The 27567-nt window shown below is 42.2% G+C and overlaps 1 protein-coding gene across 4 annotated transcripts in view; it reads left to right on the top strand.

The window, feature by feature from the left end:
- HEXA (hexosaminidase subunit alpha) overlaps nt 1-27567 on the top strand; it is a 44911-nt gene that overhangs the window by 13461 nt on the left and 3883 nt on the right. The window contains exons 1-14 of one of the 4 annotated variants that reach the window (XM_032593599.1): nt 953-3255; nt 3807-3899; nt 4795-4860; nt 6507-6553; nt 7318-7428; nt 8320-8421; nt 9118-9250; nt 9877-10057; nt 11059-11145; nt 11414-11486; nt 12243-12426; nt 12618-12708; nt 13336-13440; nt 14519-14762. In XM_032593599.1, coding sequence (XP_032449490.1) covers nt 8326-8421; nt 9118-9250; nt 9877-10057; nt 11059-11145; nt 11414-11486; nt 12243-12426; nt 12618-12708; nt 13336-13440; nt 14519-14582 — 1014 coding nt within the window. In that variant the 5' untranslated portion in view covers nt 953-3255; nt 3807-3899; nt 4795-4860; ... (1 more) ...; nt 7318-7428; nt 8320-8325 and the 3' untranslated portion in view covers nt 14583-14762. Of the gene's footprint in view, nt 1-952; nt 3256-3806; nt 3900-4794; nt 4861-6506; nt 6554-7317; nt 7429-8319; nt 8422-9117; nt 9251-9876; nt 10058-11058; nt 11146-11413; nt 11487-12242; nt 12427-12617; nt 12709-13335; nt 13441-14518; nt 14763-27567 lie in introns of those variants that run through there. The other 3 variants (XM_030317768.1, XM_030317769.1, XM_030317770.1) reach the window with 3 other exon arrangements.

The raw sequence follows: 27567 nt of genomic DNA on the forward strand, positions 1-27567 counted from the left end.
GATTGTGTTTGAAGTGAGAGATCAGCACACCCAGGCTGAAGAGAAGATGGGAGAGGACTGAGAACAGTAGAGTAATGGAAAGGTTATGGCACTGGCATCTGGAGAAGGTTCAAAAGTGGGTAGAAAAAGGGTCTCATTCACGCCAGTCAGAGTGGCCAAAATGAACAAATCAGGAGACTATAGATGCTGGAGAGGACGTGGAGAAACGGGAACCCTCTTGCACTGTTGGTGGGAATGCAAATTGGTGCAGCCGCTCTGGAAAGCAGTGTGGAGGTTCCTCAGAAAATTAAAAATAGACCTACCCTATGACCCAGCAATAGCACTGCTAGGAATTTATCCAAGGGATACAGGAGTACTGATGCATAGGGGCACTTGTACCCCAATGTTCATAGCGGCACTCTCAACAATAGCCAAATTATGGAAAGAGCCTAAATGTCCATCAACTGATGAATGGATAAAGAAATTGTGGTTTATATACACAATGGAATACTACGTGGCAATGAGAAAAAATGAAATATGGCCTTTTGTAGCAACGTGGATGGAACTGGAGAGTGTGATGCTAAGTGAAATAAGCCATACAGAGAAAGACAGATACCATATGGTTTCACTTTTATGTGGATCCTGAGAAACTTAACAGGAACCCATGGGGGAGGGGAAGGAACAAAAAAAAAAGAGGTTAGAGTGGGAGAGAGCCAACGCATAAGAGACTGGTAAAAACTGAGAACAAACTGAGGGTTGATGGGGGGTGGGAGGGAGGGGAGGGTGGGTGATGGGTATTGAAGAGGGCACCTTTTGGGATGAGCACTGGGTGTTGTATGGAAACCAATTTGACAATAAATTTCATATATAAAATTAAATTAAATTAAATTAAAAAAAATAAAAAAAAAAAAAAGAAAAAGGGTCTCAGAGTTCCACATCCAGATCTGACCTGTCTGTGAGGAATAGGCTAAATTATGCTAAAAGGGGAGGGGTGCCAAAGGTAACTAATTTTTCGTTACAAATACTTCTCTACTATTTGAATTTTTTTTATCTTCTTAAATTTAGAAAAATGCAAACTGTTCAGTGAACCAGAAGAAAAGAGCAGGTGTACATGAAAGCAGGGGGATGAGGGAGCCATGGAGATAGGAGGTACTGGCCACGGAATGGGACTCTGGAGCATATTATCTGTGTGTGGAATCACAAAGTACTAACTCTTCAGAGGAATAGCTGGAATCTGGTCCTACCTTGCCATTGTTTACAGGGGAGAAAATAGTCCTGAGATTCACTCAGCTTAGCAGCAGCTGAACCAAAACAAAACCAACCTTTTCTGATCTCCCTGCTCAGTGCTCTGTTGGCCATGCTTCTTCCTGAGCACTTGAGACTTCAGAATTTCCTGTTGTCCCAGCCAGGCTCATTGTTGAGTGTGCCGGGCCATGCTTCCTACACCTCAGTTCTTCCCAGTGCAGAGTGTGTGGGTGCATATAGAGGCAGCTGGCCTGTCCCTTGCCTATTTCCTGCTTGCTTCAGGGTAGCAACTTGGAGGCGGAAAACCACAATGATGATACACTGTTTATATCCTTTTAAGTGACCCAGTGTCCCTCCTGTTTTGCCAGTTCTCACATTACCACTGCCTCCAGACCTTCCCCCTCATAACTTGTTTAAATAGCAGCCATGATTCTGTATCTCCTTTATCAGCCCAAACCCAAGTGAGTCACTGAGAGCATTTAGGATAGGGAATCTTCACCATAAGATTAGTGGCAGGGGGTGGAGGGATAAGCCCTTAGTTAGGGGCATTGTTCTAGGGAAAAAAATCCTTTCATTTTCATTTTCATCAGGTCTTGTAAGGAGTCTACCACCCTCCCCCAAAGGGACTATGGATTTAGAGGATGGCCTGCAGGTGTGTTTTAGAAAAATAAAAATATACTAACAACAAAACAGAAGCTAGATGTTTTCTTATGTTCCAAGCAATTGTTCAGATAAACCTAGTATTTGTACAGCCTCTCGTGTCATTAGGACAGTGACCATGGCAGTTGTACACGGATAGCTGTGATTTCTCCTCAGCTTGGTAGCCTGAAGTCCACGGAATTAACACTTAAAGCCCAGGACTTTTGCCCTCTTTTGGATAGATACGCAGATGATCCCTCCTCTACACAATGATACTGGGGCACTGTGATGTGTGGGATTGGAGTGGGGGTGAGGAAGAGAGGGATGAGGGCATAGTTTAAGGAAGAATATTCTTTTGTAGTTATTTTCACTCCTCCCTCTCAGTTAAGTCCTCCTTGGTCTTTGGGGTTTGTAGAGATGGCTTCTCTGCCTGGGGAGCTTGGGAGGGCCCTACAGATTCTGGTTTGAAGGTAGTTTCTGCCCTGACAGTCTGGTCATCCTGTCTTGCTGGGGATGAGTTTTCAGGGTTTAGAATAGAGTTGTGAGTTGGCCTGGCCCAGAGTAGCCTCACATTTCCTTCTCCCTGCAGGATTTAGGCAGGTATTAGTGTGGGATACAGGTTATTTACAGGGAGGGGAAAGAATGCATTTGCTTATGGTGGTAGGAATGGGCTCCTTATTGGCTTGCTTCTTGGCAAATCTGCGAGCTGAGATGCGGCCATGTGGTAGTGCTCAAGCAGTTTGAGCTCCGTGAAGGCTTTCTTGAAATGGCTCAAGGCTCTTGGATTCCTTGTGCCTAGAGATGGATACCATAAGGGATCCAGTTTGGTTCTGAATTCTCACCCTGCCTTTTTCCAGACTATCCTATCCCTGACTTTGTGGTTCCATAGGAAGTCATGGTTGTGGTGGTACCAGTGTGGATGTATGTGGCCCCAGAAAAGAATAGAAAGGGGCACATTCGGGTTCAGGCTTGGAGCTGTACAATCAGAACCACCTCAAAGGTCACAAGGAAGAACCCTTAGGAGGAGGAGGAGAGACAGCACTTTAGTATCTTGGCTTTGGCTCTTTTATTTTTTTCGGTGGGGAGGGGTGGCATCTGTAGAACTATGCTCAATGTTGGCTCATACTGGATGGCTCCCCACTGCTAGACAGAAGTCTGCCTCAGACAGAGAACCTGTTTGGGAGAGGGAAGGAAGCAGGATGGGATGGTGACCATGTCCCTTTGCTGGGGCACCAGCTAGATTATCTCAGGCCTCCTTTGCATAGGAGATCCTTCTGTCATCTGCTTCGTGTGCTTGCATCAGCTCCTGAGCTTTTACAAAATGGGAAACCCTTCACCTGGAGCCCTCAAGAACAGTGCTACTTCAAGTGACAGTCTGCAGTGAGAGGGGAGGTACGCCAGAATGTAAAACTATTCCCTTCATCAAAACAAATGTGTAATGAAAAAATGTTAGAACTGAACAGTGTGTTTATTCTGACATAATTGATTTACATTCCAGCATTGTATAAGCTGTCTATCAGTATCTTTCCTTTCAACCAGTAGCACAGTTTGCAAGTCAGCAGCTAATCTGCAGACCACACTTTGGGTAGAAGTGCTTTTGAGCTGTCTCTAGTTTAGAAGCAGTTGTTGAGGTGTTGGAATCATGTGCTTACTGTACCCAAACTAGAAATAGAGAGCCCTGGCTACAAAGAGCTGCTGCCAGATCTTTGATACATGGGTCAGGGCAGGTTATGGGAGAGAGGGCAGCACAACGAAAATGAAAAAGTTGAACAAGTGATGAGGCAGTGCCTATGGCAAGGGTAAATGCCCTGTCCTCCCTTGCCTCTCCCCACACGCATGCGAGCAGAAGGGACTAGAGTTAGGGACCTTCCTATGAGACCTTGGTTTTGCCTGTTAGCTTCTGGTGACAGGTCAACCATGTTGAGTTTACCCTGTCCTTGCAGGAAAACAGCATACACCGGAGAAGAATTCATTGGTTATCCTTGTGGTCCTTCCTGGATGTGACCAGCTTCCTTCTTTGGAGTCGGTGGAAAATTGTAAGTGCCACCCCGTTCCCTGTTCTAGAAGAGGAAGCACTTGTCTGGAGATATAACTCTGGTTGGCCTGGCCTAAGCTCCTGATGCTAGGCCCAGAGCCCTCCATGACTGTGGAGACCCAAGGTCACCAAGTGCTGAGAGACACAGAGGTGAATCTTTTGTATGAACTCTAACCAGTGTCTGAAGGTTGACTGTGGAATGTCACATTGGCTTTTCACCGAGTCCCACAGGACACTTGTCTTCTGAACTGCATATAATTCCAATGCCATTTTAGGAATTTGCTGATTTTCTTTAAGAGAGAAGGAGTTTTTGGGCATGACTAGAGTTTTTGGACATAATGACTGAAATAAAGCCAAATCATTAGCACTGTGATGCCTCCGTGCCCCTGAGCAGCAGCAGTTGGGAACTTCTCAGTCTTCAAAGTGAACGTTCTAGTCTTGGCTTCCTCCTCTCATTCTTGGATGAAGTAGCTGAATGAAACCTGAAGATGAAGGGAGAGGAGGGTGATTACAAAGGCTTTGGGAACATTGTAACCTGGACACATGCCTCCAAGCATCCCTGTCCCCTTCATACTCTCAGCTAAGGGCTGGTGGAAACTCGTGTTTCTGGAGGGGGAGGAAACTGAACCACAAGGCAGGTGGTGTTTTTCTGCTCTAGCCAGACCCTCATCATGCATTATCTTTTAAGGCCTGCAGAGCTGCTGGGTGACCTCCCTCTCACTCTAGTCCAAGGCCTAGCTGACCTGCAGATGCTCTCCTCTGGGGATGTCTCCTCTTTGAGTGGAAAAAAAATGTGATCTTTCTGCTGTTTTTTAATCCAAGGATTTACACAGAACATGCGATCTGTAATCTGAGAGTAGAATCCTTAACCAATGGAGTCATTTCTGTCATTTCAGACACCCTGGTCATAAATGATGATCATTGTTTCCTCCTCTCTGAGACTGTCTGGGGAGCTCTCCGAGGTAACATGGGAGCTGATGCTGGGACGGGGAGAAAGGGGTGACGTGGGAAGGTTGGCATCGGTGGGTTGGGAGAATAGGGCTGAGGGTCCGGCACATACCCCCACTTTAGGAAGCTTTCTTTATGGAGATCAGTTGGAGTGTTTCCTGGTCTCCCTGAAGGGAGTGTTCTCCTTACAGCTGTCCCAAGAAATTGATGGGTGTCAGCCTGTGCAGCAGCAGCAGTGGCCCTCCTGGGCAGGTGCTCTGGGGCAGCAGTGAGAGGCCCAGCAGGCTGATGCCCGGTGCCGCAGGGGACAGGCTGCTTGGGAACCCCACCACAACACTGCCCGTTCGGCTTTCACTAAACACACATTATTAGAAAGATGCATTGTAAAGGACAACCGTATCACAAGAAATAGATAAATGTCAAAAAAGAAGTAAATAGTAGTAAAACATGCAGAACTAGATTATTTCAGGAGAAATGAAGACTTTCTTAGCTAACAGGTGATGGGCCTGTGCCCTTCCTCTTGGTTTACTGAAAAGCTATTTGGTCCTTAGATATAGACTTAGCCAGATACCTCTACTACTTTTGTAAAACTTCTGCTGGTGAATGAGTAGGGAAATTCTAAACAGAATTTCAAACCTTGTTTTGGTTTGTCTTTGTTCACTTACCCCTCCTCTTCCCTCTCCTGTGTTTTGGAGAGACAGCATGCTGATTCCCCTTTCTGCTCTCTTACACCTTTCATGCAGGGGCTAATGATTAGTCAGGTTGAGATAAGGGAAAATCTGGGACTCCAGAATTTTGGGTGTCAGAGTCAGGGTAGAAAGAAGCCAAAACGGTATAGAAGCAGTCTGCCTTGAAGCAGATGCTGAGTGACTGTCAAGATTTCAGATTCTTTCATTCTGAAATTTTGAGACTCTGGAAATCCTTCGCAGGGCCTCTGCTAGGTTTTCAGAAGAGGGGCTTTAGCTGTTGAATCCATACAATGCTCTGGACTCAGCATGCCTGCCCTTAGGCCTTACCAGAATCTAGGAGTCTGTGTCCACTGGACTGGGGCATTTGCTGCCTACCATACTTCAGCTCTCTCCTTATAGCTGGTTCCCTTCTCAAGCTCTGAAGAGGAAAGGTGGATGATTCTTTGTCTTCTAGGTCCAGCCGTGGACCCAGGCTCCTTGGAAACTTAAGCTTATGATCACTTTTTCACAATTCAATCTGGGATAATAGAAGGGGCAGTAGATTGAGGACCCTTTTTTCTCTGTTTCCTTAGCTCCTGATCAGTATTAATTATGGAAAGCCTTAAATGTGTGAACTGGCTTGTCCCTGCACCTCTCCACACAAGCACACATCTTGGCCTCTCTTAATACTCTTGTGAGTTCAAGGCTTGGAAATTATGGATAAGAGGCCTGTGGGTTTTGAGGGTGTGTTCAAGGAGGGGTACTAATCTGCTACCCTTACACTGCTACCTCCCAAAATAAAATACAGAGTAAAAATAGTTACCGGCTTCCTAGTATCCCCTTTGCATCCGTGTGGAGACTCATTAAGCCCGTACTACATCTGCTTTTATTGTGTGCCCAGGCATTCTCTGCCACATTGGGAACCTTCCAAATGGGTGCATCTGTTTCCCCACCTCTCTAAGCCTTTACCCTGCCTCTCTACTTCCCCATAGGTCTGGAGACTTTTAGCCAACTAATTTGGAGATCTCCTGAGGGCACGGTAAGTGGGGGCCCTCCAAAGAGGCTCCTTTTAAATCTCCGGAGTTGTCTCTCAATGTTGAGAGTCCAGAGAATAACTTATTGCCTTACACAGAGTCCTGGTGGCTCAAGATGGCCCCAGCAAGAGTTAGAAGGAGGTGTGGGTAGAAACTGGTTTGGTAGATTTGGCCTGTTTGGAATCACTGTAATTCAGTTCCCCTGAGTAATGACCTTGAGACCACACTGCTTTAAAGAAAATAAACAGGGGCGCCTCGGAGGCTCATTCGGTTAAGTGTCCAACTCTTGATTTCAGCTCAGGGCATGATCTCACGGTTTGTGAGATCGAGCTCTGCATGGGGCTCCACGCTGAAGTGCAGAGCCTGCTTGGGATTCTGTTTCTTCCTCTCTCTCTCTCTGCCCCTACCTTGCTCACGCACATGTGTGCGCATGCTCGCTCTCACTCTCTCTCTCTCTCTCTCTCTCTCTCTCTCAAAATAAATAAACTTAAAAAAAAAAAAAGGAAACAGATGAAAGTGAAAATCCAGAATTTGTAGGCTGAGTGGTGTGTGGGACAGCTATATCTGGCTAGTGTGGGACTGTTACTCTCTGACAGGTGCCTCCTGGTGGTCATTGAGGTAGAGATGTGGGGCATTTGGAGAGATAGTTACTCTACAGAACAGTCATAGATTGGCTTTTGAGAGATTAGGAGACTTTTCCTCATCCCCCCTCCATTCCCATGGTGAGTTCCCTTTGAATCCTGACTGCTTCAATGTTTGATCCACACAGTTCTTTATCAACAAGACCGAGATTGAAGACTTCCCCCGCTTCTCTCACCGGGGCTTGTTGTTGGATACGTCTCGCCATTACCTGCCACTGACTAGCATCCTGGACACTCTGGTACCCAGGCCTTAAGGCCATCTTTGCCCTTAGTGTTCTGGGGTGTTGGGGCAGGGATAGGCCAGTTGCCATATTCCTAAAGGGTTACAGGGGGAATGTATGTAACTTTAGGAGCTCCTCAGAAAATGGAAAAGATGACCCGCTCTTTAAAAAAAAAAAAAAAAAAAAAAAAAAAGAGGGCTTTAAATCTATCCCACTGGCTACTCTGGACCAACCAATGTCCAGGTTATCTCCAGGAATGCAGAAGGTGATTTGGGGAATTGGTTTTTTTGACATAGCAGTTTAGCTTAGGACAAAGTCATAGGAAAGATACTCAAAAGCCATAGCTGGCGATGTTCCTATTTTGAGTTTCATGAGCAGTCTTATCTTACAGTTGCCGATCCAACTCATGTATCTACCTTTTCCTTTGCTCCTCTGATGGAATCAAAGCAGTAGACACATCTGTCAGTCTTGGCTCTGAGGTTTATAGGCTATGAGATTACTAAATTCAACAATAGACTTCACAGTTTGGATAAACGTTAGTCAGACAACCTAAAACAAATGGCAGGAAGAAGTATTAGTCTTCAAGGTACTGTGGTGCTTTTGGAAGACCAGTGTACCACATAGTTTCAGCCATCCTTCCGGTGGCTGAAAATTCATCTCAAAAAGAGGAGGCGCTGCCTCTGTCAGCCATCTTCGGATGTGCCTTGGCAGAAGAAGGAATATGCTAGGTCATCCCTCTATGGCAGGCACTCCCTGGTCGGAAGATTTGGTAGATAGACCCTATGAACACTTATCAAGAAGCTGGGGCAGGCTGGGCCTATTGAGGTATGTGGAGCAGCCTGCCTGTATGTCTACCTTGGGAAAGTGGAGAAGCTGTGGTGGGCTCATAGCATGTGCTCTGGTCTACAGGACGTCATGGCATACAATAAATTCAACGTGTTCCACTGGCATCTGGTCGATGACTCTTCCTTCCCATATGAGAGCTTCACTTTTCCAGAGCTCACCAGAAAGGTATGTCTCAATTTCTCCAAGACCAAGTTTATGAGCTGATGTCTGAGCCTGGCTATGGCCCTGCTGGCAAGGACACTGGCTCTCATCCTAACCAGCCAGTTTTAGAGACATACTGACTTAGAGGAAGGGCACTGGATTTGGAATCAGGAGACCTAAGTTTGAGTCAAACTTTGCATTAATTTTCACTGTGACAACTAGGAGATAATCTCTCCTGGTGTTGTTTGTTTGTTTATATTCTGTTACCTACCTTGTTGTCTCACTGGCATTTTGACACTCAGATAAAGCAATAGATGTGATAGCTTTGTGGGAAATTCTGATAAAGGTCCTTGGAGATAGTCCCTGATACCAAAGAGCTGTGTAGGTTGGGGCGCCCGGGTGGCTCAGTCAGTTGAGCGTCCGACTTCAGCTCAGGTTGTGATCTCGTGGTCTGTGAGTTCAAGCTCCGCGTTGAGCTCTGTGCTGACAGCTCAGAGCCTGGAGCTTGGTTCGGATTCTATGTCTCCCTCTCTCTCTGCCCCTCCCCCGCTCATGCTCTGTCTCTCTCTGTTTCCGAAATAAATAAACATTAAAACAACAACAAAAAAACCCTGTAGGTAGATTTTCTGATATCCAGGGAATCCTGAAGGCATTTTGAGTGTCTTCTACTCTGCTAGCCTTCAGGAAGTGAGATTGTTTTGGGTGTCTCTTGCCTTTCAGGGGTCCTACAATCCTGTCACCCATGTCTACACAGCACAAGATGTGAAAGAAGTGATTGAATATGCACGGCTTCGGGGTATCCGTGTGTTGGCAGAGTTTGACACTCCTGGCCACACTCTGTCCTGGGGACCAGGTAAGAATAATGTCGGATAGAGGGAGCCTACTGGTCCCCCTCAGTGGGCTTCAGGGCATTGACTCTTGGATGTGGTGTGCCTGGCCTTGGTCCCTGAAAGAATGGTTTCCATCAATAACTTCCACCTGGGAATTTAGATAGGCAGAATTTATTTTGGACAAAGGAGGCCACTTCTTAGTATTAACCTCTGGGCAGATTCTTCTCAGATGCCTTTGTCTAAATGATGCTCTTGCAATTTGTGCCCTAGAGCGGAAGAAAGATTTTGTCAGTTTGGCAGCATCAGGCTCTCTGCTTTCCTGCCTAAAGGCAGTAGGAGAGCAGCCTTTGGGAGCAAGGGTGACCCCTGCTGGAAGCAATATGTCAAGGCAACAGTGTGTATGTTGATCGCAGTCTGGCTGTAACCCAGACTCATGATAGTGAATATATTTTTATTTCTTTGACTGTGACTAAAAGTTCATGTTCACCAGTGTATGTGAGTGCTTGATGTTCCTACTTATGTGCATTGCAGTTTTTATGAGCACAATATCTTACTTTGTGCAACTTAATGTCCTTAAGTATATGACTGTGGGGGGGGGGGCGGTTTCTATGTACTTGTGACACTTATGTGGGGTTCTTTGTCGGCTTAGGTTTCCCTGGATTATTGACTCCTTGCTACTCTGGGTCTCGTCCCTCTGGCACCTTCGGACCAGTGAATCCCATTCTCAATACTACCTATGAATTCATGAGCACATTTTTCTTGGAGGTCAGCTCTGTCTTCCCAGATTTTTATCTTCACCTTGGAGGAGATGAGGTTGATTTCACCTGCTGGTATGATCCCCTTTGGTTTTCCCATTGCTGCCTGTGTGGAATTGCTCACTCAGAATAGAGGTTAGCTCCTGAGAGGCTACCTATCTCAGGTACTCCTCAGGGGCTAACTTCTGAGAACAGTCTCAGTCCAGATGGCTCAAGTCTTAGGTCTTTCCTCTTACCTGTATTGAGGCCCTACCTGATTTTGGCAAGGTTGTGAATATGAAACTATCCCTTCCTCCTGTCATGTCCTTGAGATACATATGGAAGAACCAGATATGGGCACAGAATTGTCCTGGGAAAATCCAGGATAGGGAAAAATAATTCCCACTTTTGAAGACTTAAAATAGTCTGGTTGAAGAGTGAAGACACAGGTGAATTTGAGAATACTATATGCATTTTTTTTTTTTTGTAATTGTTTACTAGGTATTAAACTGTAAGGTTCAAACCCTCAGATTTACTTAGCTCAAGAGAGGTTGATGGGCTTCTCTGAGAAGTGGGCACTAGAACTGGATCTGGGGAAATAGTTGGCTTTTTTGAGCGGTAGAGGAGGGAGAAAACATTCCAGGAGGAAATGTGAGCAAAATATAAACGTTGTTGGGGGAGGGAAGTGCAGCAGGTAACAGCAACACTTGTACCAATCTGGAATAAAGAATCAATCTTAAGGGAAAAGCAAAATATGCGTGGGTAGGGGGTTAAACAGAGAAGCCAGAATCCAGTGTGCCAGAGCCCCAAACCGAGACCTCAAACCCACATGCTGTAGTCGAGACAAGTTAATGTGCGTTCTTGTTGAGAGTTTGAATTTAAAGCTCTTCAGGTCCAAACTCATCCTTTCTCAGCCTGTGTCAATGGCCCCCATCACACAGCTTTGTTCAGCCACACCTGCCGTATTTGGGGGCTCTGAGATCCAAAGTTGATTAGTTTTTCAAGTGAAAAAAAGAAGTTGTGGGAGGCCAGGTGACTAATCGCCAAGTTTTTGAGGCTGTTGAAAGAATTAATCTCCATTTTCTCTTGGGATTCAGGAGGTCCAACCCAGATATCCAGGCCTTTATGAAGACGAAAGGCTTTGGTAATGACTTCAAGCAGCTGGAGTCCTTCTACATCCAGACGTGAGGAAGGAAAGAGGGTGGGCAAGGTCCCTTGGGATTACCTCCTTATGGGGTCCTCTCTTTTCATACCAGGACCAGGCCCTGCTTGACCACCCTCTGGGCCCCTGAAAGGGTACTTTGTTCTATCCTTTCAGCTTTGGAGTAGTCAGCTCCCAACTGGGGAAGACACTGCCCAATTAGGAATGGGCCCCTAGCCAGCCTGAACCCCTACTGGCACCAACAGCCTAGAACGTATTTGAGCTGACCAGACCCTTTCTTTACTCTCCAGACTGCTGAACATCGTCTCTGCCTATGGCAAAGGTTATGTGGTGTGGCAGGAAGTGTTTGATAATAAAGTAAAGGTGAGCCAGGGGCATAGAGAGAAGGAGCCACCTGTAGTGCTTCCCTTTGGTCTCTCAACCCTTTCCTGCCTCTGCACAGACTGGTCCACCTGGAGTTTAGATTAGGCTTTACTGTTCAGAGCACCGGGGGCCATCTCTCCATTTTCTCCTCCAGAAAGGTCACGGAAGTCTGAGACCTGGGTGTGAGTGTCAGAGCTTCTGTCTATCTTCCCTCAGCACAAACTGATCAAGAGTTATTTCTGCTGCTGGGTTACTTAGGATTCCTGAGACTGGCATGCTGGGTTGGATTTTCCTTTCTGAGTCATAGACTAAGGTCTTCCAGGTCTGGGAGCAGGGTTACCTTCTTCATTTTTGATCAGTTAGAGCCCAGCCTCTTGCCAAATGGAGGGGTTCTATGGGAACTTTATCTCATCCTCAGAAACATCTGGGGATTCTTTGACATGGTAGCTCTTGACGAGTCTCCTGGGCCCCACTGCTTGCCTCCCTTAGCTTACAGCCAGTATTACTATCTCATTGTGGACAAGGAGGCTATAGGAGGACTGAAAGAGGAAGCAGCTGGGAGGACTCCTAGGACCAGTAGAATCCCTGGCTTCTGCACCGGGCTAGGAACTCAATAGTTAGGAATCACGGAGAAATACTTTGCTGCTTGGGAACAGAGCGGCCACATACCCCTTGGCCTGGTTTGCTTGCATAAGAATGTGGGCCAGAAATCTCCTCAGCTATGTGCCATCACTGCCATTTGACCTTTTGTGACAGGTTCCTCCAGATACAATCATCCAGGTATGGCGAGAAGAGGTACCAGTAAATTATTTGAAGGAGCTGGAGCTAATTACTAGAGCCGGCTTGCGTGCCCTGCTCTCTGCCCCCTGGTACCTGAATCACATAACTTATGGCCCTGACTGGAGAGATCTCTACGTGGTGGAGCCCCTGGAATTTGAAGGTGAAAGCAGGGAGCTCTCCTTGCTGACCAGATGAAGCTGGTGCACAGAGCGGGAGACAGGAGGGTCTGGGCTAGACCTTTCAGGTTAGATGAGATGAGCTGTTTGAAGAGAGGGCTACATTGGGAAGGTGGTAGAAACCCTAGGGTTACTCCCCTTGTACCCAGCAGCCTGTTGTTGCTTGTTTTCTCAGGTGGCGCTCAGCAGAAGGCTCTAGTGATTGGTGGAGAGGCCTGTATGTGGGGAGAGTATGTGGACAGCACAAATCTGGTCCCCAGACTCTGGTAAGGGTTTCCTGAGGACGTGGGTGCTGGGCTTGTGGGCATGGGTTCTTCTTTATAGACTCATTCCTGTCCAGTCACCCCCAGCAAGTACCTCCTGAGAGAAGGCCTGAGAGAAGGAGCATTGGAGTGATCCTTCTGTTTGTACATTATACTCACCTACGTAACTTCCACACAGGATAAGGTTTGTTATCCTCACTTCACAGATAGAGACAGTGAGGCCTGGAAAGCACAGATGACTTGCTTGGGACCCAGCACTTAAGTTCATGATTCCTGTGATAAGACTTCCTTAATGCTGTTTTCCTAGCAGCTTGACCAGGCCTGGCTGGGTATGCAGATTGTACATTCTGAGAACACCTGTTGCTCCTGTCAATAACAGTTTGTGATGCCTTTACAACTTACTCTGGTACCATATCTTTGGGAGAGGAGGAGAGTGGGATCAATGATCTGTACCTTAATGACGATGGAGCTGAGCCCTAGAAGTCCCTAGGAGCCCTCCAGCCAGGTTGTTGCTCTGAATAACCTTGACCCTGAGTCTAGGGTGCCTAAATAAGAGAGAGTAGCCTGTGGGTGTCCAGAACCTTTGCAGGGAATGCGGGAGCCAACCTGGTACACAACCCTTCCCTCCAGGCCCAGAGCAGCAGCCGTTGCTGAGAGGCTGTGGAGCAACAAGTCGGTGACTAACCTGGACTTGGCCTTTAAACGTCTGACACGGTTCCGCTGTGAGCTGCTAAGGTAAGCAAGCAGGCCGTGTTGGGGCCTTCCCACAGTGGTGGGCAAGTGGGGGCTTACTGACAGGAAAAGAATACTAATAATAGCTAATGCTGACAGAGGGTTACTGTGTAGCAGGCACTGTTCTCACTCAGCTCTCTATGGGCATTATCTCATTGAATCTTAACCACAACTCTGTAAGGTAGGTAGTTTTATTCCCACTTTAGAGATAGGCAGTGAGGCACAGAGAAGTTAAGTAACTAGTCCAGAATCACTCAGAACCAGGATTTGATCCAAGCCAACTTCAAAGTCTATGTGTTTAGCCATGGTTATGCCTTTATGGACTCCTGTGACACCTGTGCCAATGTTGGGGATGGGCCTGAGTAAGGTGGTCATTGCCCTGTTTTATTTATTGACTAAGTCTTGAGGACTTGGTGGATACAGCCTAGTGCTGAGCTGAGAGCGGGCCATGGCAAGGTCTAGGCTTCAACTATCTGTAATTCACTGGGCAACTTTGAGCCTGTTCCTTACCATCTCTAAGCACGTTGCTCACTTGGATAATAAAGGAGGCATGCCCAGAGGTCCTCTATGGAGATTGGTCACATCCTGGAATTGGTGAGGCTAAAAAAGGATTTCATGTCCACACCTCTGCAGGGACAGGACAGCACATTAGTTCCCCACTGCCACTGCATTTAGAACATTTGAGCCATTAAAGGTGGGCTCAGTGGGCCAAGAACACTAGGCACCCCTTAGGCATCAGCTCTTTTCTAAAAGTACTGAGTTATTTGGGACTCGGGTACAGAGATAAGCAGATTAGAAATAGGGATGTGTCCCCCCAAATTCTTGGATGTCTCTGTATCAAAATCACCTGGAGCGCCTGTCAGATTCTTGCCAACACATGACCCCAGTCCGAGCAAGAATCTCTGGAAATGAGAGATACCTGAGCAATTCTGGTGTACGGGGGCAGTTTGAAATCCACTGAAATAGGAGAAGTCGGGGGGTGGGGGGAGACTGTTGGTTGTGGTGGAGGTGTTGCTGGGGCCTCAGACTGACTCCTGTCTGAATGGCTCATCTCGCCCTGTTTCTTCATGTCCTCTTGCAGGCGAGGTGTCCAGGCCCAACCCCTCAATATAGGCTACTGTGAACAGGAGTTTGAACAAACCTGAGCAGCCCCAGGCACTGAAGAGGGTGCTGGCCCTAGGAGAGTGGTAGTGGGGCCAGGCTTCCACTGCATCCCGGCCGGGGGATGGAGCCCCTTGCCTACGTGCCCCTGTGCATGGAGAGAAGGGGGCCAGTGTTGGCACTAGCATCCAATAAAGAGTGATGTGGCTTTTTTCCATAATGAACATGGACTACCTGTGTAAGAAAAATGTGAATAGCTCTGGGGTAGTGAGTTGCCTTCACTGGCCTTCTGCTCCTGAGAGTGTTCGGGCTTATCAGGGCCCAGCCAGGTTGGGCTCAGTGTCTGCCCCTGGAGGAATCTTACAAGTTGAGGGCTGGGAATGAAACCCTGTGCAGCCTATGACTTGTGTGACACCTCTCCCACCCTGACACGTAGTCTAAACACATACCCCCATCCTCAGTCTGCTCACTTCCCTCCAAGTGCGAGGCCACTTGGACCTCCAAGGGTTCCATGTATGGAAGAAGGCATATTAGCAGCCCGAGGAAGTTCTGGGAGAGGGAAGGGCTCTCCCCCATGCGTACTCACACACTTCCCACCCCTAGAGCTTTTCTTCTGCTATGGATTTCTTGTTTCTTATTTTGTTTTGTTTTGTTTTGTTTTATTTTGTTTCTTTTTCAATTTTTTTATATAAATTCTAGTTAGTTAACATATAGTGTAACATTGGTTTTGGGAGTAGAATTTAGTGAATCATCACTTACATATAACACCCAGTGCTCATCACAAGTGCCTTCCTTAGTACCCATCACTCATTTAGCCCATCTCCCACCTACCTTCCTCCATCAACCCATTATGGTTTGGTTCTCTCTCTCGTTCTTCCCCCTTCCCATATTCATCTGTTTTGTTTCTTAAATTCCATATATGAGTGAAATCGTATATTTGTCTTTTTCTCACTGACTTATTTCACTTAGCATAATACACTCTAGCTCCATGCACACTGTTGCAAATGGCAAGATTTCATTCTTTTTGATGGCTGAGTAGTGTTCCATTGTGTATATATACCACTTCTTTATCCATTCATAAGTCAGTGGACATTTGGGCTCTTTCTGTAGTTTGACTATTGTTGATAATGCTGCTACAAACATTGGGGTGGATGTAGCCCTTCGGATCTGTATTTTTTATCCTTTGGGTAAATACCTAGTAGTGTAGTTGCTGGGTTGTACGATAGTTCTATTTTTAACTTTTTGAGGAACCTCCATACTGTTTTCCACAGTGGCTGCACCAGTTTGCATTCTCACCAACAGGGTAAGAGGGTTCCCCTTTCTCTGCATCCACACCAACATTTGTTGTTTCCTGTGTTGCTAATTTTAGCCATTCTGACAGGTGTGAGGTGGTATCTCATCATGGTTTTGATTTTATTTCCCTCATGATGAGTGATACTGAGAATCTTCTCATGTGTCTGTTAGCCATCTGGATGTCTTCTTTGGAAAGAAATCTATTCATGTTTTCTGTCCATTTTTGAATTGGATTATTTGTTTTTTGGGTGTTGAGTTTGATAAGTTCTTTACAAATTTTGGATACAAACCCTTTATCAGCTATGTCATTTGCAAATAGCTTCTCCCATTCTGTAGGCTGACTCTTAGTTTTGTTGACTGTTTCTTTCACTGTGCAGAAGCTTTTTATCTTGATGAGGTCCCAGTGTTCATCTTTGCTTTTGTTTCCCTTGCCTCCTGAGATGCATCTAATAAGAAATTGCTCTGGCCGAGGTCAAAGAGGTTGCTACCTGTGTTCTCCATTCTCCTTCAAGATTTTGACCTCTCACATTGGGGTCTTTCATCCATTTTGAATTAATTTTTGTGCATGGTGTAAGAAAGTGGTCCAGTTTCATTCTTCAGCATGTCACTGTGCAGTTTTCCCAACACCATTTGTTGAAGAGACTTGTCTTTTTTTCCAGTGGATATTCTTTCCTGCTTTGTCGAAGATTACACTACCATACAGTTCTGGGTCTATTTCTGGGCTTTCTGTTCTCTTTCATTGATCCATGTGTCTGTTTTTGTGCCAGTACCACAGTGCCTTGATGACTACAGCTTTGTAATATAGCTTGAAGTCTGGAATTGCGATGTCTCCAGCTTTGCTATTGTTTTTCAGGATTGCTTTGGCTATTTGGAGTCTTTTGTGGTTCCATACAAATTTGAGGGTTGTTTGTTCTAGCTCTGTGAAAAGTGCCTGTGGTATTTTGAAGGGATTGCATTAAATGTGTAGATTGCTTTGGGTACTATAGACAGTTTAACAATGTTTGTTCTTCCAATCCATGAGCATGGGATTTTTTCCCAATTTTTTGTGTGGTCTTCAATTTCTTTCACAAGTATTCTATTGTTTTCAGAGTACAGATCTTTTACTTCTTTGATTAGGTTTATTCCTAGGTATCTTACTGTTTTTGGTGCAATTGTAAATGGGATTGATTCCTTGATTTCTTTTTCTGCTTCATTATTGGTGTTCAAAAGAAATACAACAGATTTCTGTATGCTATCCTGATTTTATATCCTGTGACTTTGCTGAATTCACGTATTAGTTTTAACAATTTTTTGGTGCAGTCTTAGGGCTTTCTACATAGAGTATCATGGATTTCTTGTTAATTTAATTTTGTTCAACCATTATTTAAATATTATTGAACATATATTGTGGTCTTGACATGGTGGTAGGTGTTGAATTTGAAGGACTTGGTCCCCAGAGGCCCTGGCCAACTCCCCAGTATGCCAGCAGTTTCCACCTGCTGCCTCCTACCCATTTGCAGCCCAATAGCATCTTCTCAAAGAATTGATGGCCCAGCTGAGACCAGGAGAGGAAAGCCCCTGAGGGCCAGGAGGTGGGCATGTGGCTCTGGAAGAGGGTCTTTGCACATGTAACCAGTTTTCCCTAGGAGGAAATGGCTCGTTGTTGGACCAGACTACCCCTTGGTTGTTTCGTGTTCAGAGGTAATGATGCAGCCCAGAGGCTGGGGCAATAGTAGACAGCAGCTGTTCTGGATGAAGATTTTGTTGATCATTATTTAATTCTTTTACCTGGTCCTAGGCTGAGAGGGCAATGGAGCAGTCTGAGGCATTTCTTTTAGAAAGTTTCCATTCAGGTGGATACAGAAACTTGGGAAAGGCAGGCTGAGAAGTGGTCTGAGTAAAATTGGTCCTTAAATGGCATCTTTCAGTCCCTTTATCATGCCCCCTTGGAGACCTGGTTGGAGGTACACCAGCCCTGCTTTCTTGTATTGTTTTTACAGGAACAAGGTGGGTACCTTTTATCAGCAGAATCCTTTTGGGGACAGGGTTTTCACACAGACCAGATTAGCCAAGCCCAGGGCTCTGGCCTAGAGAGATATAGGTTAAGCCTCTACCATCTGCCCTACCAAAGGAGCCCCCTTACCTCCATTACCCAGAGAAGCTTGTGGGGTGGTCCCAGGCAAAGACCCTGTACAAACGCTCCTCACTTCAAATGCCCTGCTTTCTTCTTAATCATAACTAACATTGTTACTGTTTGGGATAATGTTAAATAAAAAGATCAGACACTTAGGTTGTAAGTCTCAATGAAGTCAATAAAGGAGGAGGCCATGAAAACACTGTTGTAGCAGTAAGTTTCTATGATTTCTTATTCCTATTATAAGCATTTTCTATAATGTTACTATTTTTGCAATTAAAAAAAAAAAAAACCAATGTGGCCCAGTTAAGATTTTCACCTGTGGGATGTGCTGTTTCCCAGCCTCCCCCAAGGCTCCTGTGGGCCCACTGATCATGAGGGCACTTACGTGAAGATCCTCACTAGACCTCGTACTGCTGACAGGTCAGAGACACAGAGACAGTACCTGCAGCAAATATCCAGTCTGTTCTAGTGCACAGAATCACTGCTTCTCTATCTCCCCTTCTTTCATTTGGCTGTGAATTTAGTGCCCCATCCTGCAGAGGGTCAGACCGCTCTGGCCTGCTTGTGTTCCCGGTGCACCACCGGGGGGCAGGGAAGTGCCCAGACTGATTTCCTGGTTCTTCGTCTTAGTGCAGAATCCTGCTCTCCTATGAATCTTAGCAAGGATGCCAAGTAGGCCTAATGGGAATAAAAGTAAAGGAGGAGTGAATGGAGGCTAGGAGGACATTCAGCCTCCCCTCTCTTTGGTAGGAGTTGAGAGCATGTGCCAGGTATCCCCCCTGCTTAGAATCTCGTGTTTTCAAGTGTACCTCTGTACATTCACATAGGGATAGGAAAGCAGAGGACTTGAGAGTATAGGTGCTCTGCAGCACTAATGATGCAGAACGGAAGGGGTAAGGAAAGCCGAACGATGATGCAAAAGGGTGAAAAAGGGTTGTATGGATATAGAGTGAATTTAATTTATACTGATGAACATATACATGCCTGGTGGCAACAATTACTTCATTCTAAAGCTTAAATTTTTATAGTTTTTGTCAAAACAGGCCACGACAATGTTGTTTTATATGCTTCCCCCCCCCCCCCCCACTAAGAAAGAAAATAAGTAGAAACTGGGTACTTTATCTGTTAAAATCATTCTGTATTTTTCTTTATAAATAAACTCTGAAAATTTGAAAATTAGTATCCTTTTATTCCAACTGTTAATAAATATATAACATAAATACGTATTAGCTAATTTCAGTGAAATGTTTCCTTGTTGAATTTTTTCATTACCATTCACTCTATATATACATCTTCACAGTCCTCACAGTTGTGTGTGTGTGCATGTGTGTGTCTGTGCGTGTCTGTGTGTGTGTTCCTGCATTTTTCAATGAGATTTTTAAAATGAAGAAGTCCGTGAGCCTTGCTTATTTTCACAGTAATTACTGTACTCCAACCACATTCATGTTATGTCTTTTCTACCACAGTAACTACTTATATCTTTTAATGATTTCAAGTGTTTCAAACAAAAGTGTAGAGAACAAAATAATAAACACAGAATAATCACCACCCAGCTTTATCACATTTCAATAGTTATAGTTGCTTCAGATTTTTTTAGAGATGAGATACTATATATGTCCCCTTTCCCAGTTCCAGGCCCTTACCAAAATAACCACTTTCTAGAATTTATTTTAAATCTCATTTCCTTTGGAGTATCTGAGACTTACTTCTGATTTTTCTTCATTGTTAATAAATTTTTATATTTTACTTTATAGCAAATTAAAAAGGAATGTTTTAGAAGACACCCCCAAAAGAGCAGTGTGTGTGTGTGTGTGTGTGTGTGTGTGTGTGTGTGTGTGTAGAGACCAGCTGGCAGGCAGACATGGGCTGGGGAGAGGGGCATTTCTACTGTGCTGGTGTGCTGCTGAATGTAAGAGAATGCATGATGGAAGTATCTGGATAATCTATTCTAAAAGAGAAGATACTTGAACATAGGAATTGTGAGAAAACTATGCGAATGTTTGATCTAGACTCACATAAGTCAGAAATTTGAAGGTACTTGTGGAGATCCATCTAGGGAAACAGTGCTCCTTCATTCTTATGTGCTTTGTGTGTCAAGCATTGTTATAAGTACTTTATTGGATATCAGTTTATTTAATCCTCATCCTAACCAGTGAGTTAGGTATCAATATTATTCTCTCACTTTTTATTACTTTTAAAAAAAAATTATCACATAGGTAAGGAAACAGACACAGAAAAGTTAAATAGTTACACAGCTAGGCTGAGTCAGGATTTGTACTTAGGCAATATGGATCAAAGCTCACCTAGTTAATTCTACACTGTACCTGCACCTGGTCATTGGCTACTGCCCCACACTGCACTCTTCCTCTCTTGGACACTACACTTAGGCACATGAATAAAGCTGGGTACTCAACTACATCTGGGTTCGAGTCCATTTCCTCCCACCTTGCTCTACAAACCTTTTCATTATAGATGGCTCCTTTCTTTCTTCACACAAATAGGTGTAATATGTCCATTTTCTGCTTTTAATTTTTTCAAAATCGCCCCTAAGTTTCAATTCACTTAGGATATGCTAGTTTTCCCTTTCAAAGTGATGTATCTCTTGAGTTCTCCATCATTCCCTGACATTCTACCTGTATTAATCAGGACTCCTGTAGTTGCAAAGAAACACCTCAACCTGGTTTAAGTGAAAAAAGGTAACATTGTATCTGTAATTGCATGCTTCATGTAACAGGAGTCAACAATTATATGATCCTAGGAATAAATCTAAAAGATGTGACTTTCTAGAGAAAATTACTAAATTTCTGAAAGACACAAGAAGACCCAGATGTAGATAGGTAACATGTTCATAAGTGAGAAAACCCAAAATTGTAAGGATTTAAATATCTGTAGATTAAATGTGAGTCAAATTAAAATCCAAATTTTACTTTTTATTCTTAATTTATCTAACAGGTAACAGTTTGTTAAATAATAACACCAACAGTGTATTTGGTTAATATACCTTATAAATAAATGAAATGACAGCAATGTTATCAAAGATGAGAGGGAAGAATTGGAAATACTCTAAGGCTCTTGTACTCTTTGTGAAGAAGTATAGTGTTATTCAAAAGTACACTTGAATTAGTTGTAAATGTATTTTACAAAACCTAAGGCAACCGCTAAAAAGGTTAGAAAAGAAAGTGTAACTGATAGGCTAATAAAGGAGAGAATATGAAATACCCAATTAAAACCATAAAAGACAAAAAAAAAAAAAAAGTAGAATACCAAAAATAGAAAAAAAATGAAGAAGGGCAACAAATGGAAAACACAAATGTGTTAGGTAGTAATCTACCTTTATCAATGATCACTTTAAATATGAATGATCTAAATACACCAATTAAAAGAAATTGTCAGAATTAAAAAACTAAGACCCAACTACATGTTGTCTTTAGGATCTCACTTTAAATATAAAGACACAGATGGATTACTAGTAAAGGAATGGAAAAAGATATGCCAGGCTAACATTGATTGAAAGAAAAACTAGAAAAGCGATATTTCAGACAAAGCCAGCTTGAGAGCAAGGAAAATTATCAGGGAAAAAAGAGGGCATTACATAATGATAAAGGAGCCAATTTCCCAAGAAGACATAATCCTTAATGTGTGTGCCCTAGCAATAAAATATAAAAATACATGAGAGAAAAACTTATAAAACTTCAAGGAGAAGCAGACAGATGCACTATTATAGTTGGAGTCTTCAACTTTATCAATTGGAGACTCATTGACAAATTCAGCAGGTAGAAAATTAGTAGTGACAGAATTTAACGTCATTTAACATAATTTACCATCAGCACTCAACTAGATCTGTGCATTCCCCTTTAGTTCACATGGAACATTCACCAAGTTAGACCACAGTCTGGGGCATAAAACACACCTTAATACATTTTTAAAAATTGAAATTATACAATGTATGCTCTCAGCCCACAATGGAATTAAACTAGAATTCAATAATAAGTGTAGTCAAAAATCCCCAAATATTTGAAAATTAAACAACATAGTTCTAAATAGCACATGGGTCAAGAGAAATTTTAAAAAATGTTTTAAACGGGGGCACCTGGGTTGCTCAGTTGGTTAAATGTCCAACTCTTGATTTTGGCTCAGGTCATGATCCCAGAGTTGTGGGATCGAGCCCCACATCAGGCTCTGTGCTGACAACGTGGAGCCTACCTACACTTCTCTCTGTCTCCCTCTGCCCCTCCCCCCTGCTTGCATGCACTCTCTCTCAAATTTAAAAAAAAAAAATGCATATTTTAAATGAATATGCAAACAAATCAAATTTTATGAGATGCAGGAAAAGCAGTACTTAGAAACTTATAGTACTGAATATATATATTAGCAAAGACGAAAGATCTAAATAAGCTCTGGGACACCTGGGCTACTCAGTTGGTTAAGTGTCCAACTTGATTTCAGCTCGGGTCATGATCTCACAGTCATGAGATTGAGTCCCGCATAAGGCTCTGCATTGATAGTGTGGGGCTTGCTTGGGATTCTGTGTCTCCCCCTTTGCCCTTCCCCCACTCTCTTTCTCAAAAATAAATAAACAGTAAAAAATCAGTAAACCTCCAGCCAATCCAACCAAGAAAAAAGACACAAATGACTCTTATCAGAAATGAAAGAGGAGCCATCACTATTGACTCCACGGGCATTAAAAGGATAATAAAGGAACATTATAGATAACTCTATGCCCACAAATTTGATAACCTAAATGAAATGAATCAGCTCCTTGAAAGACACAATCTACCAGAATTGGCACAAGGAGAAATAGATAATCTAAATAGGCCAATATGTACTAAAAAATTAATATTGTTCCAAAATAGCACCAGGCCCAGTTGGGTTCACTGGTAAATTTTACCATATATTTGAAGAAGTTGACACCAATTCTCCACACTTCCTTCTTGAAAATGGAGGGCAGCATTATCCTAATACCAAAAACAGATAAATACATTACAAGAAAGGAAAACTACAGGCCAATATCTCTTCTGAACATAGATGCATAATACTCAACAAAATATTAACAAATCCAACAATGTATACAAAGAATTATACACCATAACCAAATGAGATTTACTCCAGGATGCAAAGCTATTTAAACATTTGAAAATAATGCAATCCATTGCATCAACATGCTAAAGAAAAATTATATGATCATATCAACAGATATAGAAAAAGCATTTAACAAAATCCACAATCCACTCATGATAAAAAGTCTCAGTAAACTAGGAAGTGGAGGGATGATAAAGTACATCTTCAAAAACCCTACAGCTACCATCATACTTAATTGTGAAAAGCTAGATGCTTTCCCCCTAAGAGGAACAAGGCAAGGATGTCCGCTTTCTCTACTTATGTTCAACACTGTAATAGAAGTCCTTGCTAATGCAGTAAGAACAAGAAAAGGATATAAGGGGAAGGAAGGAATAAAACTGTAGATGGCATGGTTGTCTATGAAGAAAATTCCAAAGAATCAACAAAAAAACCTCCTAGAGCTATAAGAAATTATAGTAAGGTTTCAGGATGCAAGGTTAATACACAAATGTCAATTGCTATCCTATATACCAACAGTAAATAATAGGAATTTGACATTAAAACACAACACAATTTATATTAGCACCAAAAAATTAAATATTTAAGAATAAATATGTACAAGATCTATATGAGGAAAACTACAAAACTGTGATGGAAAAATCAAAGAAGATTTAAAAGATATTTCATGCTCTTGGATAGGAAAATTCAATATTATCAGTTCTTCCCAATGTGTCTATAAATCCCAATCAGATTCCCAGCAAGTTATTATGTGGACATTAACAAACAGATTCTATGTTTATATGGAAAGGCAAAAGACCCAGAATAGCCAACACAGTATTGAAAGAGAAGAACAAAGTTAGAGGTCTGACAATATCTAATTTCAAGACTTACTATAGTCATCATGATAAAGACAGTTTGGTATTTGGTGAAAGAACAAACAGATCAGTGGGATGGAATAGAGAACCCAGAAATAGACTAACAAAATACTGTCAATTGAACTTTAAAAAAGGAGTGAAGGCAACTCAATGGAGAACACTATTCTATTCAACAAAGTCCTAGAATAACTGGGCACCCACATACAAAAAAAAAAAAAAAAGGAACATCCAAAATTAATATAATACGACATATTAATAGAATAAAAGACAAAACCCACATTCTTAGTCACAGAAAGAGCATTGGACAAAATAGAAAACAGATCTATGATAAAAAGCTCTCAACAGTATAGTAAGAGGAAGGAATTTTCACAACCTGATAAAGAGTATCTACAAAAAAATCTACAGTTGACATTATACTTAGTGATGAAATACTAAATGTTTTCTCCTAATATCAGGAACAAAGCAAGGATTCTCACCTCTTATATTCAAGATTACAGTGGAGGAGAATCATATGTTCCAATTTTCTGAATTTAGGTAATGCTTACTGCAGATGTGTGCTATAGACATTAATGTAATGATAGTATAGTACATATTGGAAACAAATGTGCCCAAGGTAGGGTTTATATATCATATAGCATACACTAAAAACAAAATTGCCTGAGGTAGAGTTTGTATATCATACATGATCATAATGAGTATTGCCACTATGTAGGGGAAAGAACTCTGGCCAGAGATCTAGATTCCATCAGTATCTTATTTTTTATATACATAAAAAGAGGAAACTGAACTAGATATAGCTAAACTTTGTCAGGCCCTATAATTCTGATTATTTGCTTGATAAGTTTTATTATTATTATTATTATTATGTTTTAATGTTTATTTATTTTTGAGAGACAGAGCACGAATGGGTGAGGGGCAGTGAGAGAGGGAGACACAGAATCTGAAGCAGGCTCCAGGCTCTGCCCTGTCAGCACAGAGCCCGACGCCGGGCTTGAACCCACAAACCGTGAGATAGTGACCTGAGGTCAGACACCAAACCGACTGAGCCACCCAGGCGCCCCTTGATGATTTATTTTTAAATACAAATGAAAAGAAATATTAAACACCTTTAAAAAAATTGTACTGGAAGTTCTAGTCAGTGCAGTCACGCAAGAAAAATAAATTAAAGCCATACAGATTAAACAGGAAGCAGTAAAACTGTCTTTATTTGCAGATGACATGGTTGTTTATGGAGAAAATCCAGTTGAAGCTATAAAAAAGCCACTAGAACTAATATCCGAATTTAATAACATTGCAGGATACAGATCAATATACAAAAATCAATTACATTTTTGTATACAAACAACTACTAGAAGTTGCAGTTTTTAAAAGATACCGTTTGCAATTAAAAATTTGAAAATTAACAATATATATAAAAGACCTATACACTGAAAACTACTAAATATTTTTGAGAGAAAAGTCTAAACAAATGGAAAGGCATATTTTCTTCAAGTAGCAAAAGTCTCAGTTTTGTTAAGGTGTTGATTCTTCCTCAGATTGATCTGTAGATTCAGTGCAATCTCAGGCAAAATCTCAGCAGACTTTTTTGCAGAAATTGGCAAGCTGATTCTAAAATTTATATGGAAATGCAAAGGTCCTAGAATAGCCAAAACAACTCTGAAAAAGAGCAAAGTTGGGGGTTTCACACTGATTTCAAGAATTACAGTAAAGCTACAGTAATCAAAGCAGTGTGGTATTGACATAAAGATAGAAAAATAGATCAATGGAGCCAAATAGGCCAGAATAAACACACACATACATGCAATTGATTTTTGACAAAGGCAACTAACTCAGTGGAGAAAGGATAGCCTTTCTCAACAAATGGTATCCATATGTATATATCCATATACATATCCATATGTATATATATACACATAATTAGCTCAATCCATATGTCACACTGTACACAAAAATTAACTAAAAATAATGCATAGAACTAAATGCAAAACTGAATACTAGGAAACTTCTAGAAGAACACATGGAAAATCTTTGTGTCCTTGGCTTATGCAAAGATTTCTTAGGTATGCAACCAAAAGCATTACCCATTAAATTACAAATTGATAAATTGTTTATCATAAAAATTAAAACTAAAAACTGTTCTTTCAAAGTTACTGTTAAGAGAATGAAACTGTAAGCCACAGCCTGCCACAAAAATCTTTAAAGCATAAATTTGACAAAGGATTGGAACTATCCAAAGAATATCTAAAGAACTCCCAAAACATAACGATAAGAAAACCCAGTTTTTCTTATTGAAGAAAAGATTCTGGTACATTTTAAATAAGCCCACGAAAAGATCTCGACATCACTAATCACTAGGGAAATGGAAAGTAAAACTGCAATGAAATATCACTAGACACTTATTAGAATGGCTAAAATTTAAAAGACTGACTATAACAACTGTTGACAAGAATGTAGTAGAACTTCAATTCTCATACACCGTTAGTGAGAATGTAAAATGTAGCAACCACTTTGGAAACCAGGTTGACATTCTCTTAGAAAGCTAACCATGCACCTATGACATGATCCAGTCATTCTGTACCATCCTTGGTATTGACCCAAGAGAAAAAGAAATATATGCCTGTAAGACTTGTACATGAGTGTTCATGGCAGCTTAGCTTGTAATGATCAAAAACTGGAAATAAATGACCATCAAAACATGAATGGATAAACAAATAGTGGTATATACATACAATGAAATAGTACTCAGCAGTAAAAGGCAATGAACTATTGATGCACAAAAGTATGGATGAATCTAAAAATAATTTGCTAGGTAAAGAAGCCAGAAAAAAAAAAAGTATGTACTGTATGATTCCATTTGTACAAAACTATAGAAAGTACAAAGTAATCTATACTAGCAAAAAAATGTATCAGTGATTGCTTGGGGATAGGATAGGTGGGAAGGAGCAGAAGAGAGAAATAACAGGAGCACAACTAAACCTTTGAATGTGATGGATCTAGTCACTATCTTGAGTGTGGTGATTTTATAGGCTCATATGGCAACATTTATCAAATTATATGTTCTATAGCGCCTAGCTGGCTCAGTTGGTAGAGCATGCAACTCTTAGTCTTGGGGTTGTAAGTTTGAGCCCCACGATGTGTGTAGAGATTACTTAAAATCTTTTTTTAAAAGTCATTATTCTAAATGGATGCATTTTAATGTATTCAATTATACCTCAATAAAGCTGTTTTAAAACAAGGTATCACCCTACAATCCCCAAAATACTAGCATTTGGGGATAAATCAATGCCTATACAACCAACATGTATTCAGCATCTGTACAGGAAAAAAGCAAAGGGAAGGCAACGAGGGATATAATATTCTTGAGAATGAGAGAACCTACAAATCACTGACAGGAAGTAAATGGTTAAATACAATCTGAGAATAGCACCAAAACTGGGAGGAAGTCGTACAGACTCAATTTGCAGGCAAATGCAAAGGATCTGCAGTAATTTCTGGAGATGTTGAAGTGGTCTGAATCCTTATAATATCTTGACACTAACAAATCAAAACTTCCTTCCAGAACAAATCTTTGAAGCTAAAATAGTTATTCTTCCCATTGCTCCTTGTAACCAGAAAAATTCATTACACTTACACATGAGCAATTGAAACTAGTATCAACTGAATCCCATACATAGTCATTATAAGATT

This window comes from Lynx canadensis, chromosome B3, assembly GCF_007474595.2.
Source record: "Lynx canadensis isolate LIC74 chromosome B3, mLynCan4.pri.v2, whole genome shotgun sequence".
NCBI classification, from domain to species: domain Eukaryota; kingdom Metazoa; phylum Chordata; class Mammalia; order Carnivora; family Felidae; genus Lynx; species Lynx canadensis.